Source organism: Odocoileus virginianus, chromosome 22, assembly GCF_023699985.2.
Source record: "Odocoileus virginianus isolate 20LAN1187 ecotype Illinois chromosome 22, Ovbor_1.2, whole genome shotgun sequence".
NCBI classification, from domain to species: domain Eukaryota; kingdom Metazoa; phylum Chordata; class Mammalia; order Artiodactyla; family Cervidae; genus Odocoileus; species Odocoileus virginianus.
The window spans coordinates 20803868-20822881 of record NC_069695.1 but is presented as its reverse complement, the minus strand read 5'-3'; the positions used below and the strand labels follow the sequence as shown (position 1 = coordinate 20822881).

The window sequence follows — 19014 nt, the reverse complement described above, 5'->3', positions numbered from 1 at the left end:
GCTTTTAAATGATAAAATTAATACATGAGCTTATCAAAAAAACCAGTTATACTGAAGTACAGTTTTAATCACAGACCCCTCTGGAGTCTGTGGATCCCAGTTAAGGACACCTGGATGGCCTCTAAAGTCCCACCGTGATCAAAATGCCTAGATGTTCATGATTTCATTTAGTGTAAAATGGAATTTATTTTTTATCCATTTAGATAAAAAATTAGCAATTTTGTTGCTACAAATCAATATAAACCATATTGTTTATATATTTATTCTCTGTGAATTGTGATGCTTTCAAAACAAACCTTTCTGGTTGGGGAGAGATCACACATCTTTTGGGGCTAGCCAACTCTAACTTGTCCAGAGCTGACCTCCTTCAACCAGCCATGTACCCCAGGAGGAAATATTCCTCTTACTTAACCATCTCAGCACCAGGCACCAGACAACTAGGCACAACCCCTATAGCTTAGGGGCCACTGAAACTGCTCACACTAGCCGATCCTGAATTGTGTATCCCATCCCGCCTTGCCTTTTCCACAGGAAATCCAGTAAAGACTGTGGTCCGAGCTCTCCCCTCTGACCCTCCTGCCTCCTGACAAAGCAGCGTGGCTGCCTCCCCACGTGGCCTGGTGTGGTTCTCCGGGACCTGTGAGTGTGATATACTCTATTTTCCTGAGCCCCTCCTCTGTCTACTCATGTGACTATCAATCAAGTCACAGAAAAGAACACAGAGCACTTGAGGCCAGGACATGTGCATGGTCTTCAAAGTGCTCTCAGATCTCATGCATCGAGAACATTTCCACTTGTACATACCCTACCCATTCAAGACACCACTGAGAAAAGAAAGACTCCTAAAATCAACAATTATAGCTTATCTTCGAGATTCAGTGGTAGCATCTTGCTTCCTAGTTCATAAAACTACGAGAAGGCCTGGAATGAAATAACAAATTTGCTCTCCAAAACAGATTAAGAGTGAATCCCCATTGCTATTTTATTGTTCCTTCTTTAAACCGAGATGACTCTTCGTTCACACCATTAGGACGCAGCCTCTCAAACCTCTACAGAGGACTGAGCTGGTGGCTCATTGAAGAAGAGGAAAGTACTGACACTAGTGACGGCAGCACAGTCTGGAAACTGGTCACCTTCAGGTTGGTGCTTTTAGGGTTAACCTTTTCACATCCATTCTAATTTTACTAGATGCTAACATCCCTGTGCTACATCATCTGGGAGAATTTTTAAATTTTTTTGGCCATACCATGTGGCTTGCAGGATCATAGCTCTCAGATCAAGGACTGAACCTTGGCACCCCAGCAGTGGAAGCACTGAGTCCTGAACACTGGACCCTGGGAAGTCCCAGGAGGAATTTTCATCGTTACCCAAAATATGTTTGGATAGATTGATACGGACTCAGTGTTTTAAACATTCTCAGATGCTCTGCTTTCTGCCAGGTCTTACCTCGAACAAAGACGTAAGCACTGTACTGTTCATAATAGTCTCCCATTCGAGCACGAACTGTGTAGAGACCTTCGTCTTCCTTGTTGAGATGAGAAAATGTTAGTGTTGCCCGATCTCCACTCCAATGTGTTTGCACCCATTTTGATGGAGAAACAGGTGCCCCTGGGTGGAAAAATATAAACAAATTTGCTGACTTCTTTCTCCATTACTATCTTCTTCCTCCCTCCCCCCAACTCACTCCTCTCTCCATCTCTCTCTCTCTTTATTCCTCTTCTTCTATATTGAAAGCTATCTGACTATTAGAGGAAGTCTGTAAGACTTTGAGTCATTGTGCCATATTTATATGGGTTAAAATGCTAGACCAGAAATGAGGGAACCACAGCCAGATATATCATCTGCAAGGCCCAGTGCAAAATGAAATTGCAAGGCTCCTGGCTCAAAAAGCAGAAGAAAAAAATACAGTTAAGGTACTAAAATATAAAACTTTTTCCTATAAAAATAGTTTATTATTTATAAAACATAATAGGATAATACAAATTGCAAAAAACTAATTATTTTCATGCCATAATTCTTACATGCAAACTATACTTTATTTTGTGATATGTTGATCGATAATAAGAATTTTTTACTTATTTTTTTGCAACCTCAGTTATTAGGCGATCTAATTCATACTTTTACCAACTTAATTTTAAATTAATAAAATTGAAAGTAACATCATTCAGTCTTTGCAAATGCAAAGTCACAAATAAGTTTTGATTCCTTTCATTTTGAGAAAGATCTTTCCACTGATGCAACTATTAATGCTGCTGCTAAGAGTGCTATAGAGTTATAGTATTATACAGTTTTATACTATATATAATTATAAAGTTATGGTTATAAAATTAACAGTAGGTTAATCCTCTGATAAGTTATTTTAAAATATAAATTTTTGTACTCTAGAGCTGACAATTCTTGAGGAACAATTTTTCCTAAAAAGATTTGACTCCTTATACAAATAGTTTCATGTAAATCTAAATTCAATTTTAAATGTATATTTAAATAATTGCATTTTAATGCTTTCTCTTACATGTCCTGTAACTTGTGATCATACAGAAAAAGAAAATGGCTTCATGATTTGTATATAATTTAAATGTCTATTTATACATTTTTCTCACTGTAACTTCGATTATGAGAAAAATTACTCTAAAAATATCTTTCTTGTTAATAACTGCTTCATCCAAAGTTTTGTATGGAAATAGTGCTCATTTTCACTGAATGTGGCAATCTTTAAATTTAATTTTTATTTCCAAGCCCGTGAATATTTGCTTTGCAATGTTGTGGCAGTTTTCATAAACAGAGAGTCCAAACTCAGAAGAATTCTAACTGCCTTATGTGCCTTACTGCAATGTCTATATACATGCTTTTATTTTGTAATGTTTTATAGACAAAGGTGTGATTGTTGGCAGTTCCTGTCACGGTGCTCAGGCCAGGAAGTTCATGTTTGTGCAGGTCTCACAAAGACGGGTCCTGGAGATGGACAGGGGATCTGGGCTCCCACTGGGGGCTCCCAGGCGCATCTGGTGGGGCCTCTCCTCTCCTCCAGGGCCACATCCAGCAGCACTGCTGCCGCCACCACTGCAGCTACTACTGGCTTCACTCCGGACGCAGGTCCTGGTCCTAGTCATCACTTCATGATGGCCCAGCCTGCCCGGTGCCCACACGGACACTGAGGTTTAGGCCAGCTGCATGGTGAGCATGCTGACTACCACCCACAGTGCCTGGGAACCAATAGGACTTCACTGGATTTCACTTTATCTTACCAAATAAAATTAACTTACAAAATGAACATATATCCAACTTACAAAATGAAAATACATTTTTTGTAATCCTTTCCCTGTAGTACACGGTGATAAGAAATTATGTTATAAATATGTTATAAAAGCTCTGCTACTCTAAAATACGTATAAAAACTTTTGTAACACCTGGTAGGTTATGCCCTCTACTATCCAGTTTCTGCCAGTTCTGGTAAACAGAACTGCAATCTATAGACATTCATGCTTTGGGACCAAGTCCGGTCTGCGACCTTCTGCGAATATGAACCTCAGTGAGAATTCATCATCAAGGCTTACCATTTCGGTACCACTGGATCTCTGGCTGGAAATGTTTAATTTCAGGGGTGATAACTACACGGCAGCCCAGACTCATTGTCTCGCCTTCTCTCCCAAAAGACACTTCAAACTTGTCATCAAAGTGGATATCAAACCTAGACGCATAACCGTAAGGGGTCACGGCAACTGGGCACAACAGAAACAAACATCAGTAATTTATTTTTTCTCATCAAAGAGACATAAGCATTTTAATGAGCACAGGCCAAAAGCAATCACAACAAACCTATCAAATGATTTGTAAATCATAGTTTCAAATTTTCCAGCTATTATTGTATCTCAATATAAATGAAATGACAAGAGAAGGACTTGATTTGGGATGTGTTCCTCCTCACTCCCACCCAGCACTCCATCTCATGCATGGGATTGATACCAATGATTGCAACTAGGAATATTAAAATTAGGAGCCATTCCATGAAGTATAGCTGACTTCCCTGGTGGCTGAGATGGTAAAGCGTCTGCTTACAATGTGGGAGACCCAGGTTCAACCCCTGGGTCAGGAAGATCTTCTGGAGAAGGAAATGGCAATCCACTCCAGTACACTTGCCTGGAAAATCCCATGGATGGAGGAGCCTGGTAGGCTACAGTCCATGGGGTTGCAAAGAGTCAGACATGACTGAGCAACTTAACTATATATACCATGAATTATGGAGAGACATCAATCCGATCAGTTAGGTGAAAAACTGACCCATGAGTAAGTATTTCCATAACCATTTTCAAAATGACCACTTATTTTTTAATGTTTGGAAAATAAGAATTTGGGGCTTGACTACCATTTCCAGTCTGAACAGAGTTATCATCTAATTACTGAAGAACCATAAGGGTTTTACTTTTATTGCTTCCCATGAAAAGAAGTTCTGATGCAGATGACATGATCGAAGTTCACAAATTTATAAATTACTATGGATCAGAATACTAATAATTTGTTATTAAACCACACTTAGACCTCATTTTACATTGCATTTTGTAAATCAGTGTATATATTTATTCATTCATCATCAAATACTACTCTGTATCAGGTGCTGGGGGCCAAAGATAAAAAGTCCAGCCTAGCCTTCAAGTGGCTCATGGGTCAGTGGGAGCAAACAGTTAACAATTAGTGTCCAGTGAGTAGATATCCTTACAGAGGTGTCATAGCCTCACCCGGACACATAACCTAAGTAGATGGGGGCTGAGGAAAAGTGGGGGGCCGACAGAGACTTTTTAAGGAGATGATGCTACACTGGATATATAAGGATGAGTAAGACTGCCCTGATACAGTCCAGACTCTATGTATGTGTATGTGTGGTTAAATCACACTGCAGGTTTGTGTAATGATTTTTCTCAGCTTAAGGAAAGGAAGACTTACTATTTTTAGCCCATCACATCCAGGCTTTTATAAAACCAGAATAAAGCAATTATAAGCAGAAGGAGAATACAGTAGCCAAAGAATCCAAAAAAATAAAACTAACTATAGGTAGTCGTACATGTGCTAAATCACTTCAGTCGTGTCCGACTCTTTGCGACCCTGTGGACTATAGCCTGCCAGCCTTCTCTGTCCATGGGATTCTCTGGGCACAAATACTGGAGTGGGTTGCCATACCCTCCTCCAGGGGATCTTCCCCACCCAGGGATTGAACCCACGTCTCTTATGTCTCATGCACTGACAGGCAGGTTCTTTACCACTAGTGCCACTTGGGAAACCCATTACATACATACTAGCACATATTATAATATAGACTGTGCATTTATTTTGGGCTTCCCAGGTGGCGCTAGTGATAAAGAATCCATCTGCCAGTACAGGAGACACAAGAGACATGAGTTCCATCCCCGGGTCGGGAAGATCCCCTGGAGGAAGGCATGGCAACCCACTCCAGTATTCTTGCCCAGAGAATCCCATGGACAGAGGAGCCTGGCAGGCTACAGTCCATAGGGTCACAAAGAGTCGGACAGAACTGAAATGACTTAGTATACCTGCATTTATTTCAGTGTTATGGAATAGCTTATTATACAGTATTGTACAGAGATGACACAGCAAAAATATTTTCAGACTTACAGCTGAGGGGCAAGGTGGAAGCCCCCGAATGGAAGCGAGTGTCATCAAACTCTCCCTTGTATCCTAGAAAAGAAAGCAGCAATTCTTGACAACTGCTTCTTGACCTGTTTATATGTTAACAGTGAGAATAAATTTTTTAAAAGTACACTGTGAATGAAACAAGTCCAGCAAACCTACTCTTTACCACAACCGAAGCATATGCTGAAAGTTCTCCTTTGGCATTCATCGCCGAGGCCCGGTACTGAGCCGTGTCTTCAAAATCACACCTGAAAGAATGGATGGGATGAGTGCCCGGCCCAGTGACACTCCTGGTACAGTTGTCCCTCAGTATCTGCAGGGGACTGGTTCCAGGACCCCCATGGTTAACAAAATCCAAGAAGGCTAAAGTCCCTTAAGTCAGTGGTCCCCAATTTTTTTGGCACCAGGGACCAGTTTCATGGAAGACAATTTTTCCAGGGGTGGGGCACCGGCAGAGGCAGGGGGCTATTGGTTCAGGCAGCAATGGAAGCAATGGGGAGCGGCAAATGAAGCTTAGTTCACTTGTCCACCGCTCACCTCCTGCTGTGCCACCCGGATCCTAACAACCATGGAACAGGACAGGTATTGGTCCTCAGCTGGGGGATTGGGGCCCCTGTTTTAAGTGAAATGGAGTAGTATGCTGAGGCCTCGGTACCCATGGGTTCTGTCTCTACAGATAAGGCAGGGCCGATGTAACTCTTGACTGTTTTGTCAAGGATCTCTTTGCTAACACAACACACAGCACGTCATCAGTTAACACACCACTCTTTGGGACTCTTGACAAAGCTACACTTTCTGATCAAGCTCCCTGTGGGATTTTACATAGGGCAATAGATCTACCTACCAAGAGCTATAGTCCACTGTGACCCTAGCTTGAGTTAATTTAAAATGTCCAAAAATAAAAGTCAACAATGTGTTGAGTATATAGAGCATGAACAGTGTGATGAAAAGTTGGTTTAAAGTTGTATCTGTTAAAAAGACAATTATTAACGTATGATCATGAAAATGTACAGAAAATGTCTGGTCATGTACCTTTGTAGCAGGTAAGACCCGGAGGGGCCTCCCTCAGGATGGGTTTCAGTCTGGCTGTTATAGTGTGACAGAGAGACAAAGAAACAGCCTCCCCTTATAGATGCCCAAACAGATTCAGGTTTGTCTAATGTGTGGTTCTGTGTTTCAGCCTCAAAGTACAAACAAATTCTCTACTCCTCAGTTCTACTAATGTTCAGGCCCACAACACAATACAAGAAGTTCGGAAGTTCCTCTAAGTTATGATGCAGACATAGGGATGTCTTGGGAGACCTGGGTTCGATCCCTGGGTTGGGAAGATCCCCTGGGGAAGGGAACAGCTACCCACTCCAGTGTTCTGGCCTGGAGAGTTCCATGGACAGAGAGGCCTGAAGGGCTATAGTCCATGGGGTCGCAAGGAGTTGACTCAACTGAGCGACTTTCACTTTCACTTTAGAGAGAGAAGGCTCTCATGCAGAGATGAACAGGCTAAGATTTCAAAGCAAGCTGTTTCATCATTGCCAGGGTTCGTGTTCTTCACTGTTCTTTAGTTTCATTGGTGAAATTTTAATTCTTGTTGAGATTTTATAGACATAAATAGAATCCCAGGTGGGTCAATATGGTTGCTTATTTAATTTATAAAGCAACCACACAGCTCCCTGCCAACTTGTTTGAATCACCATCTGACAGAAAGGATGGGTCTTTAGGAAGGGGTCCCTGCTTGGCAGATCATCCCAGGGTCCTAGGGTTCTGCTTGAAGCTGAGTATGACCTGTGTCAACCTCTCTGATCTGAGAAAGCTATATATCCCCTGAGATTAAAATGACTTAAATTCTACTTTGACTTCGCAGCACATCATGGTTTTATTTGAACTGGAAATGCTGGGAGCTTGTGTAACTTCTTCATCCACATTAGTAGGCTTGGATTTCAAAACCATGTTAGGAGACATGATACCCCTTTGAAGACCCAGAATCTTTGATGTGGATTATGATTTAAAATCTTTGCTGTTGATCTGGTTTAAAAAACCTCCCAGTGTCAGGCCCTGCATCCATCTACAGGTTGGCAGAATGGGTACATAGTTTCCACACAGTTACCCGTGAGCTGAAGGAAAAAACAATTTCTCTAGGTCCAGCTTAACTTTCAGTGTCACCCACCTCAAACTTCATTGGCCTATATTGATTAAAGGCAGATGTGTATAATGCTGGTGCATATTTGGGACTCTGAGAAGACTGCTGAATATAAATGCCTATTTTGTAACTTATTTTGCTTGCTAATACCTGAGAAAACCTCCCAAGTACATAAAAGGATTGTTGTTTAGTTGCTCAGTCATGTCTGATTCTTTGCGACCGCAGAGACTGTAGCCTGTCAGGCTCTTCTGTCTATGGGATTTTCTCAGCAAGAATACTGGAGAGGATTGCCATTTCCTCCCAACGTAGGGATCGTACTTGAGTCATCTGCATTGGTAGGCGGATTCTTTAACACTGAGCCCCTGGGAAACCCATACAAAAGGTTAAATAGATACAAATGCATTTTTCCTCATCATCTTTGACTAAATTCAAAAGATCACTTTGGGCAGTAACATGGGCTTGGTAAGAATGTCATGATTATCACTGATAGGCGTGCACCAAGAGAAGCAATACTTGGGACTGTCCCCCATCCTGATACCACCGTGTAGGGAGGAAGAGGGGAGAACCCCCCACCAAGTAATTGTCGGGCAACATACATAGCCCGTGATGTTTCTTACCCGATTATCTCCAGAGTGTGCATTCCATATCGGCTTTCGATGATATACTTTTCAGGATGTGCCTGGACATTTATTGGCACCTGGTTTTTATACCTATGAGACAATGGAAATGAGGTGAAGTAAGTTGAGGTGTAAATAGCTTCATGATTAACACGCACACAATTGTTCTTCTTGAAGAAACATCTGTAGACATAGCACAGAGGTCAGTAGCAATGTCTGCTCAATAAATGCAAATAAAATTCATTACAAGTATCATAAACTTTCTTGATGAATGTGCTTCCCTCCTCTATTGAAAAATTACAACAATATTGTAAAGTAATTAGCCTCCAACTAATAAAAATAAATGAAAAAAAAATTACATTCAAGAAGTTGGCCATTCACAACCATGTGTTTGAATCTTGCATACATAATTTTGAGTGGAAAGAGCCAGATACAAAAGAGTATAATGATTGTTTTTTACGCAAAGTACAAAACAAGAAAAGATCAATTAATGCTGCTAGAAGTCAGGGCAAGGGGCAAGGATGAAGGCAGTCCCTTGGGTGCTGATAATGTTTGGTTTCCTGATTTTGGTGCTTGTTACCTGGGTATAGGTGGTCTACAAAAATTAATCAAAGTTCTACTTTTATATGCCATACCACACTATTTTGTGTACATATTATACCCCAATAGATGATCTTAAAAATGAAAAGAAAGAAGACCATTGTTGACACAACAGAGAGGAAGGCTTTGAGTGGGTTTTTTGTTGGCTGTCTGTGTAGGATGAAAGCAAAACATCTTTCCCACTGACATTCCTGCACGTTATTCAAAACCTTGTCATTGCATTGAAAGCTCATTATATTTGTTTTATTTTGTCATGAGCAAGCATAGCTCTCAGCTTGGAAGAACTTAGAATATCGGTCATGAAAGAAAACTAATGATAAATAGAAGCTGAAAGAGTCCCTTTTTCTGACTGCCGATCCCTGATGAAGCCTCTCAGTCTTGAGAGGCAGGGGCTCCCTGGAGGGGCCCCTCCTGAGACACTGGCCCCTGAGTCTGCACCAAGATTCATCACCACGTCCTCATGTTCTCATGTGTGCTCAGTCGTTCAGTTGTGTCCAGCTCTTTGCAACCCCATTGACTATAGCCAGCCAGGTTCCCCTGTCCATGGGATTCTCCAGGCAAGAATACTGGAGTGGGTTGCCATTTCCTACTCCAGGGGAGCTTCCCCACCCAGGGATCAGACTCACGTTTCCTGCAGCTCCTGCAATGGCAGGAGGGGTCTTTACTATCTGAGCCACCAGGGAAGCCTCATGTCCTCAGTAGCCAGTAGCTATGGTGCTGGACCTAGCTTTTATGCTTAAGCCATTTTCTGCCCAAAAGGGAAGCTAAATTTCATTTGTTTCCTTTTCAGACATTCCACTTCATGTGCATAGTTATCACAAATAATGCGAGTAATCATAATAGAAACAGAGTATTTACTGAGAGTCGGGAAAGGCTCTAAGTACTTTACGTCTAGATTAGTAAATTCAATCCTCACAACAACCACATAAGGTTGCACTACTTTTTAAAGAATATAAATATATTTTCATTTGGCTGTGCTGGCTCTTAGTTGCAGCATACAGTATCTTTAGCTATGGCACATGAGGTCTAGGTCTAGCTCCCCAACCAGGGATTGAACCTGGGCCCCGTGCATTGGGAGCTCAGAGTCCCAGCCATTGGACCACCAGGGAATTCCCAGTGCTACTACTTTTAACATCATTCTCCAGATGAAGAAACCCCGGGCACAGAATGGTTAAGTAGCCTGCCCCAGCTTTAACAGCTAAAACAGCAGAGCTGGGATCTGAACCCAGGCGATCTGGCTCCTGACAACATGGGATGCTTCCATTTTCCAACTGTTCTCTATTTCTTGTTACTGTTTAGTCGCTAAGTCATGTCCAACTTTTTGCCACCACAGGAACTGTAGCCCATCAGGTTCCTCTGTCCGTGGGATTTTCCAGATAAGAATACTGGAGTGTGTTGCCATTAAATTCTCCAGGGGATCGTCCTGACCCAGGGATCAAACTCATGTCTCCTGCTTAGCAGGTGGATTCTTTACCACTGAGCCAACAGGGAAGCCCAATTCTCTATTTAGCTGCATTTTATTTCTTCAGATTTTTGGACATGGTTATAAGCAGATTTGGGAGCAAGGGAAGTTACAGAAAGGGAAAGAGAAAGGAAGTAATCCTCAGCCAGTCCTTTCCTCTCCCCAGCTTGTGTACACACACACATAAACACACATACACACTCACACTCATGCCCTATGTCCCTAAAATGCACCCTTCTCTACACTTTAGAAAATACACCATTCTCCATGTAGCAAAATTCCAACTCATCCTTCAAGGCTCTGATCAAATACCACTTATTCAATAATCTCCTCCCTGAAATTCCACACAACATCATTCCCACCTCTTCGCATCAGTGTTACTTGGTTCAAATGGGAAGGTATAACATTAATCAAATTATGGTTGGGTAAGTGTCACTTCTGCTAAACAGTGAGTGCCTTGAAGATGGGGATTCTGTCAGAGCCGTACTGATTTCTATTCCCACTCTCAAGGAAGCAGCCATCCCAGGAAAATATTAGGCAGTGTTGTATTAAATTGGACTGAACAGAGTCATTGGGTAACATCATAAATTCAATTGTGCTTCTTGAATTTTGGTGAAGGAGCAGAGTTCTGACAAATCCATCTTTCATGATATGGATAATTTAAAATCAGTGCAGATGAAGAAGGTATGCTGAGGCTGTTTGTGTCTTGGTTTCCTTGGATGTGAAATGGGAGGCTGGACTGGCTTAGGAATCGCAGCTGTGTAGCAGGTGTAGGGGCACGGCCTTCCGCCCCACCCTTGGAATCATTCTTAGCTGTTTCTGACAGTCCAGAAACGGCCTCAACAGCTGTCCCCCCACAGGGCTCCAGGCGGACAGGCCTGTTTGATCAGAGATGGGCTGTAAAAAGCAATCTGCTGGCTGCTCTTAATTTGGAACATTCCTAGTTTGGATGAATGACAGGGTCGATCACATTAATCATGAGCATGTTCTCCTGACTGAATCGGTTTCGGTCATTTCACACCTGACTCAGAAGCTTCTTTTTGCTCAGTTTACTTTGTGCTGGGGTATTTTCAGTATTTCTTCCCAACATAAGAAGATATAAAAGACACCAAATGTGTGTGACCAGTGCTACTTAACCAAACAACTGAGTGACGCTTGATTTGGCTTCTGACCAAAAATGATGTTCATGTTTCCATAAAGTTTGAATTAAAATAGCATTTGCAGCTCTTAGGCTTGCTTCACCTTCCTTGTCCTTCGGTCCAGCAGTCCCAACCTTTTCAGCACCTGGGACCAGTTTCATGGAAGGAAATTTTTCCACAGACCAGGGGACGGGGGATGGTTTCAGGATGATTCAAGCACATTACATTTATTGTGCACTTTATTTCTATTATTTTTACATCAGCACCACCTCAGATCGTCAGGCACTAGATCCCAGAGTCTGGGGACCGCTACTCCAGTCCTGTGTGACTTAGTAGCTCAATGCCTTTCCCCCAGTTTTCTAACGTGACCACTTGAAATAGATTTCTCTCTCTCTCTCTCTCTCTCTCTCTCTCACACACACACACACACACACATTTTCTCTCCACTGGGACTCTATATGTCAGTGTAAGAAGCACCTGTTTTAAAGCAGCAGACAAGGATTAAATGAGGAAGCTATTCAAATCTGTTCTCCAAGGAATTCTCCTTGCGAGACACTCGGGTTCAGAACCACTTGTGATTGACTGTCTTCAGTATCAAATCAGAGCAGAAAAGGAGAATTTGAGGCCTGCTCTGTGTACACTTCACAGCTTGTTATTTCTGGAAAGTGAAATTCCAAACTGGCCACTCATCAGCTAATTTTAGAGAGTAATCTACACCCTGGGACTATTTATCAGGTTTCTGAAATTCTTGTGAGTATTTATATGTACACCCTTTTCCTCATCATTTTCATGTAAAGTTGTATGAACGACTAGTTAATGAACTTCTGTTACACATTATTTCTAGACTAATACTCTTCATTTATGTACGTAAAATACACACTTATTTTCCCCAAACAAATGTCTGTCTGGATACTAGGCTGAATTTGATAACAAGGGATTACAGTGAAAGCTCTTTGGCAGTGTAAAGTGTGGTCAAACAAAAGGACTTCACTCTAATTTATCTTTGTCAGCAAATAATGCTGCCAAAATTATCTCTGTCATGTTGAATCCCCTTCCCCCAAAAGTGTGGTTAGAATGCAACACTATTGTTTTGAACAAACAGCCAATACTCACTTTAAAAACCAATTAGCTGAGAGCTAACTCTTCTTTAGCATAGAATTTGGATGTAAATAAGAAAAATCTAAAATAAAATCCCAAATCCTTATACTTCAAAAGTAATTATAAAGAATTTTTAATATTTTAAATGCAGGTTGTTTTCCTACAATAATATGTCAGTAATTGCTAAATTTAAATACACTGTGAATAACTCTAATCTTGTAAAAAATTCAATGCATTAATTCTACCATGGAATTTAAGAATTCTCACAATTTGCAAAAATAAAATAAGACTTTTCCAAATCTCCAGACTCTTCCTAAAATACATTTCTCATACTATCTTATCCCTAGGTTTTGAACTATGATCATGTTCACTGACAAGTTTAAGTGTCTATTTATCTTCACACTATCCCTGAAGTGGCAATGACTTCAGGGATAATGCAAAGAATTTCAAATATGTATTTTAAGTGTCTTGCATGAGGATCTAACCCAGGTGCTAAGTTGCTCCAGTTCGACTCTTTGCAACCCCATGGACTGTAGCCCAGGATCCACATATAAATCTGAAAACAAGGACACTGAGTGTGTGAACACATGAGTTTTACGTGATAATAACAACATATTGTTCCAGGAGTTGGTGTGAGCCTCCCTGCAGATTATATAATCCCAATTTCCACTGACAAAAATCAATATAGACTTTGGGCTCAAAATACAATTAAATCTGGCTCTCTAAAAAAAGAGGGGGTACAACTAATCTAATTCTCTTTCTTTTAAAGAGAACTTTTCTCCCCTATTTCATATAGCTTCTTACAATCTGACCAGGCAATGTGAGCATATGATCCAAGAATCAGAAAATATAGGGATGCCCAGGGAACATTCTCTTTTCTCACACCTATCTGCCTTCTGCCCAGCTCCTCCCCACAGCTAACTGGTCTCCTTAGGTTCTTATATGTCCTTCCAGCTTCTTTATGCAGGCAATAAAGATACAAACATAAACGCTTTTCCTCCCCCCTTTACAACAATATACTGCCTATTAAACAAGTTATTATATAAATATAACCTATTAAATTAAACAACTGGTTTTTCACCACATATATATTTCTCCTTCTCTGTTGGCTAGCCCCCCTCCTGGATGGCCAGCTTCACTCCTGTGTCTTCTGAAACTAACTTTCCTCCTGAACCCGAGGCCCACAGGCTTCCTTCTGCTCTGAAGGTGAACTGGAATAGGGCAGTGCTGCTCAGCATCTCTGCACCTGGCCGTGATGAGTGATGGTGATGAGTGATGGGCCCGCCTGTCAGTAAGCGCTCTCCAGGTACCCTCTAGACTCCATCCAGATTTAGTCAGTATGCCAGGGGCTGGCTGAAGAGCAGCTGCAGCATGCTGATATCGTTTGTTCAACCTCAGGGACTTCCATGGCCTGAGGGTGCCAGTGGAAACCTGGAACTGAATGTTCCTTGGAAAGGAGTCTTAGGGAGTCAGACCCTGTGCACATATGACTTTGAAAGATGTGGCTTAGGACCTAAGTGGAGACAGCACAACTGCCCGCAGCATTGGAAACTTGTTTCTGTACTTGACCTTGTTCTATTCACGAAGGTCATTCTCAATGGTTTTTCTCATCCTTGTACTCAGAGTCAGGCCCAGGAGGCTGCAGCTCGGTACAAAAGAGATATCAAGGCCAGCAAATAAATTACCAACATTTTGGTTCTCGCTTGAGTTGTGGGTTCCCTGCTCGTTGAGGGGGAGGATGCTCACTGAAGATTGTGTAATCTGGACCAGCACCTTGCAAAGTAAATTAGAGCTTCATTGAATGATTATTTTTTAAAAAGCAGCACACCCAGGAAGGTATTAATATATTAATCCCACATGAAATTTACTCCCAGAAGTGGATTTACCTTGAAACTAGTAAAGCTGAAGTTGCAGGGTCTCTCATCATCACAGGTCCCCATAAGGCTCTGTGCTTAATGCATGTGACTAACTTTATAATCTTTTTTTTACAAAGGATGCTCTTCAAATTGTATATCCCTCCTGCCCCACAAAACCTTAATCTGACCTTGGCTATTGCCAGAACCAGTTCTTAGCTAAGAACTAGCTATCTGATAGCTGATTGTCCAAATTTCAGCTTTATCTAGGGGCAAACCTTGCACGCTAAAGGAAGGTAAACTATTTTCTCAGTGGTCCACTGGTTCTTTTGTTTTCATATTTACTTCCCACTTGACTTGCAAGGCAACAGGGCTTTGTGTGAAGTGCTCTGATTCGTCCCTCCTGGAAGAGTTTCTGAACAGAATGGATTTGTGTTCTCCAAGCACCAAAGCAGGCGCAGGAACTAGAGAAGACGTCCCAGTCAACGAATAGCCTTCCAGTCCTTCCTGAGACAAATCTTGTCTCTGTGCCTTTGTTTTTTATTAAAATGAGCCCTGATGCCATAAAATTCACATGTTAAGGAAATAAATATTTCAAAGCTTAAACATGAAAGATTTGAGGGGTCAATCATACTCCCAGTGAGGATAACTAAAAACTGACAGTATTTCTATTTTTAAATTTGACTGGAATTTTCAGAGTTGCCAAGTTTAGTCATCTCATATTTTTTCAGTGGAGTTTATGTCCTTTTGTTTGTTTTTAAATCACTCCTTTTTCAGCCCAAGAACACCATGTGAGGAGTTTAACCTCCAATGGAATTTGAGCTCTGACTTTGTGGAACCTCATGACTCTGGCTTTAGTGACACCATCAGTGGTACATGGCATGTTTGTATTCTAGTTACTGTGTATTTCACAGAATAAGTACATGCTTAAGAAATTAATATTTATCTCCTAGAGATCACTGTGTATTCTTTTGAAAATCATCTTTAACTCTGATGTTTAAAAATCAGGAAAGCAGAGATAGGACACTGTGTAATAAATATATCTACTTAAAGACTCCAATTATTCATTTACCGGTAGTATATTTTAATTCATGAAACATGAGGAATTTTTTACTCATCAAGTAATATTTCTCAGAGCTAAAAATTTGTTATTCTTTATGTATTCTCTTTTTTTTTTTTTTTTTTTGGCACACCACACAACTTCTGGGATCTTAGCTCCTCAACCAGGGATCGAACCCACATTCCCTGTATTGGAAGGCAGAGTCTTAATCACTGGACTGCTGGGGAAGTCCCTCTTTATGAATTTCTACAGGGAAGTTTGAATTTTTTCTGAGGTAGAAAGTAATCAGTTTTTAAGAGGAAATGTCCCTTTTATACGCCAATCTACACAACCCAATAGGCAGAGAAAAAGGCAGGGGGTAAAGATGAATGGATTCCTAGCTTACTATGTTTGTCAGTCGTGTCCAGCTCTTTCTAACCTCATGGACTTAGTCCAGGATACTGGAGTGGGTTGCCATTTCCTTCTCCAAGCGATCTTCCCAACACAGGGATCGAACCCAGGTCTCCCGCATTGCAGGTGGATTCTTTACCAACTGAGCCACCAGGGAAGCCCAGCTTACTATAGTATACTCATACTTCTAAAGCTTGGAAATTGATTTTTTTTTTAACTTCATTTTCATTTAAATATGTTCTCACACTTCTCATCTTTGTTTACTATAAAATATTGTCTTGGTAATACAGAACTGGCTTTGTTTTTCATTCTCTCACTTTCAAACTCAAGAACCCTGGGAAAAGTTTGTAAAAGTTTATGTACAAGAAAAACTGTATGTAAATCCAATTTGATCACAGGCAGGTTGATATTATAGGTGAATTAAAAAAAACCAAAACTCACCACTTGCTCCTTAAGAACAACCTTAGGTAAGGGTTTATCTTGTCAGTCTCCATTATGTAAGCCAGGTGTCCAAACAACATCAGAAATGACAGAAAAGGGAGAAGGAGCTGGTGCCCTGTGGGCAACAGTACCATTCTCTGCAGTGTTTATACTGGGACACAGGGCATTTACCACACTCCCAAGGGTAAGAAAGCAGCATGCAAAATACCCACATTGTAGAATAAGGCAGAAAACACCTTTTAAAACTGGTTTACAATCCTCTTCAGATTCCCACTCTCCATGGCAGACATTCATGCCACATGAGTTCTGATTTTAGGGGTTACCAAGTCACTGACAATTGCAATAGGATATATAATGGACGGGAAGAAGGGGAGCTTCTTCTTTATGGAATGAAAGTTTCTTCAGACCTCATATTAGAAACAGCTCCCCGTCCTTGTTTGGCTTTAGAAACTAGGACCTCAGCTCACATGAAGACTAGAGATGAAGCCCTCTGGGCTTTATTTCTCTAAAAGGTGGCATTGTTTTCATCACAAAATGTTACCAAATAAATATGCTGACTAAATTTTAACACTTTATGTAAGATAAAGACCCATTTGTATAAGAATATTATAAAGTATCATAATAAATTATAATGGATGCAAAATCATTCTTCCTTCCATGCATGTATTCTTTCTTCACTATTTAAAAAAAGTTACTCGAACTTACAGATGCTTTCACTGACTCTTGCATGTTCATAAATCCACATGTGTTCACAGGATTTAAAATTAACTTTGGGTAATCAATTCTATGAGAAGCTTTCAAAAAGGTAGCGTACCATGTGACACGAGGTTCTGGCCAGCCAGCTATAGAGCAGTGTAATTTTACATTTTCTTTCTCCCAAACAGTATGAGAACGAGGTTTAATGACAAATTCAGGAGCATGGAGAAGATTATCTTCATTCAACTTTTTATGAAATGCCTCGGTTTCTTCTAACTGAAAAAAATTATCAAGACATGAAATCAAAGTAACGTGCTACAAAAATGAAATGTAGAAATCAAAATGATCATTTTTTCATTTGGAGTCTTACTCTGGTATTTGGAGCAAACGAATTCCCCTCATCCCTTTAAAAAAATAGACATATCACTTAATTTTTAACATTCTAAGCCTGAGCAACAACATATTGTACTTTCCAAAGGTGGATTTCTTAAGGTTCTCAAGAACTTTAATTTCTGTAGAACCTAAAATTTCACAGAATTTAAAACTATAAAGTCTGTCTTTCTTTGAACTGCACATTTTGATGTCTTTTCCCCTTTTTTCTTAGTTGTTTCTCCACAAGACCACACATTTCTTCATTTGAAACTAATTAGTCTATATTACACACATGCACATGCTGCATGCATTTCTACTTTGTTAAGATGGATTTTTTCGGCAGTAGAGTTGATTTACAATGCTGTATTAGTTGCTGTGCACAGCAAAGTGAATCAGTTATACAGATACATGTAAACACTCTTAGATTCTCTTCCCACGTAGATCATTACAGAGTATTACGTAGGGTTCCCTGTGCTCTAGAGTAGGTCCTTATTAGCTTCTCTGTCCACAGGATTCTCCAGGCAAGAATACTGGAGTGGGTTGCCATGCCCTCCTCCAGGGGATCTTCCCAACCCAGGGATTGAACCCAGGTCTCCTGCATTGCAGGCAGATTCTTTACCATTTGATCCACCAGGGAAACCCATTTTATATGTCGTGGTGGCACTTACACTTTTCCAAGTTACGTTAAATTGTCTTTTCTTACCGTTTTTTTCAGTGACAGATGTTCTGCCTTTTCTCGAATGGCAACTTTCCTTGACTTCTTCTCAAAGGCCTCTTCTTGGTGAAGCGTGGACATGGACTGCTTAGATACTGAGGACTGCTTGCTGGCTGTTATGCCTTCCTCACTAGCAAGGAGATTCCTCTGGGCTATGTAAGCAGCAGCTTCTTTAATTCTTTGCTCTTCCGTATCTGTAATTCCACTGACATGCACTTGGCTAAAATAAAATAACAACAAAATATGGCTATTGTGGATGTTAGTGATAAGATGGCCCAATTTTGCCAAGTTCAAAGCACCAGACCTCAGATGTACACTGTGCCCAAGTAGAACCTGACATACAACACACTGGCCCATAGGAGCTAACTCTTCACACATGGATGTGATCGTCACCTTAACAAATGATAATGACAATAGTAATACCTATTATGGCCAGGGTGCTCTGCCAAGTGCTTTTTGCATAAATTATCTCATTTTCCCCCACAACAACCCTTTGAAGTAAACTGTATCCTTTCTACTTTAGACATATGGTAACAAGGCCCAGAGAAGTAAGCTAACTTGAGCAACATCATTTCTTTGGTTTCCTTAGTGTGTTTAAACACAGTTTAGTCTGTAATAAAATATTAATTTATAACTTCCATCTAGAAAAGACAGCATTGTAAAATGACAGACAGTTGTGTGACTGGGTTTCTGATTTATGACTAATGCGCTTGATCTGGATTCTGTAACTCAGATGATGGAATGCATTGCCCAGAGCTGCTGCACACATAAATAAGCTATAAATGTATGTGTGA

The 19014-nt window shown here is 40.7% G+C and overlaps 1 protein-coding gene across 2 annotated transcripts in view; it reads right to left on the bottom strand.

Moving 5' to 3' along the window:
* The window catches only part of MYOM1 (myomesin 1), a 117838-nt gene that overhangs the window by 75522 nt on the left and 23302 nt on the right, over positions 1 to 19014 (bottom strand). For both annotated transcript variants that reach the window (XM_070452703.1, XM_020908315.2), the window contains exons 4-10: positions 18209 to 18440; positions 17252 to 17409; positions 8395 to 8487; positions 5803 to 5891; positions 5626 to 5688; positions 3555 to 3719; positions 1447 to 1608 (exon numbers count right to left, since the gene is read on the bottom strand). In XM_070452703.1, the coding sequence (XP_070308804.1) occupies positions 1447 to 1608; positions 3555 to 3719; positions 5626 to 5688; positions 5803 to 5891; positions 8395 to 8487; positions 17252 to 17409; positions 18209 to 18440 (962 nt within the window). The remainder of the gene's footprint in view (positions 1 to 1446; positions 1609 to 3554; positions 3720 to 5625; positions 5689 to 5802; positions 5892 to 8394; positions 8488 to 17251; positions 17410 to 18208; positions 18441 to 19014) is intronic.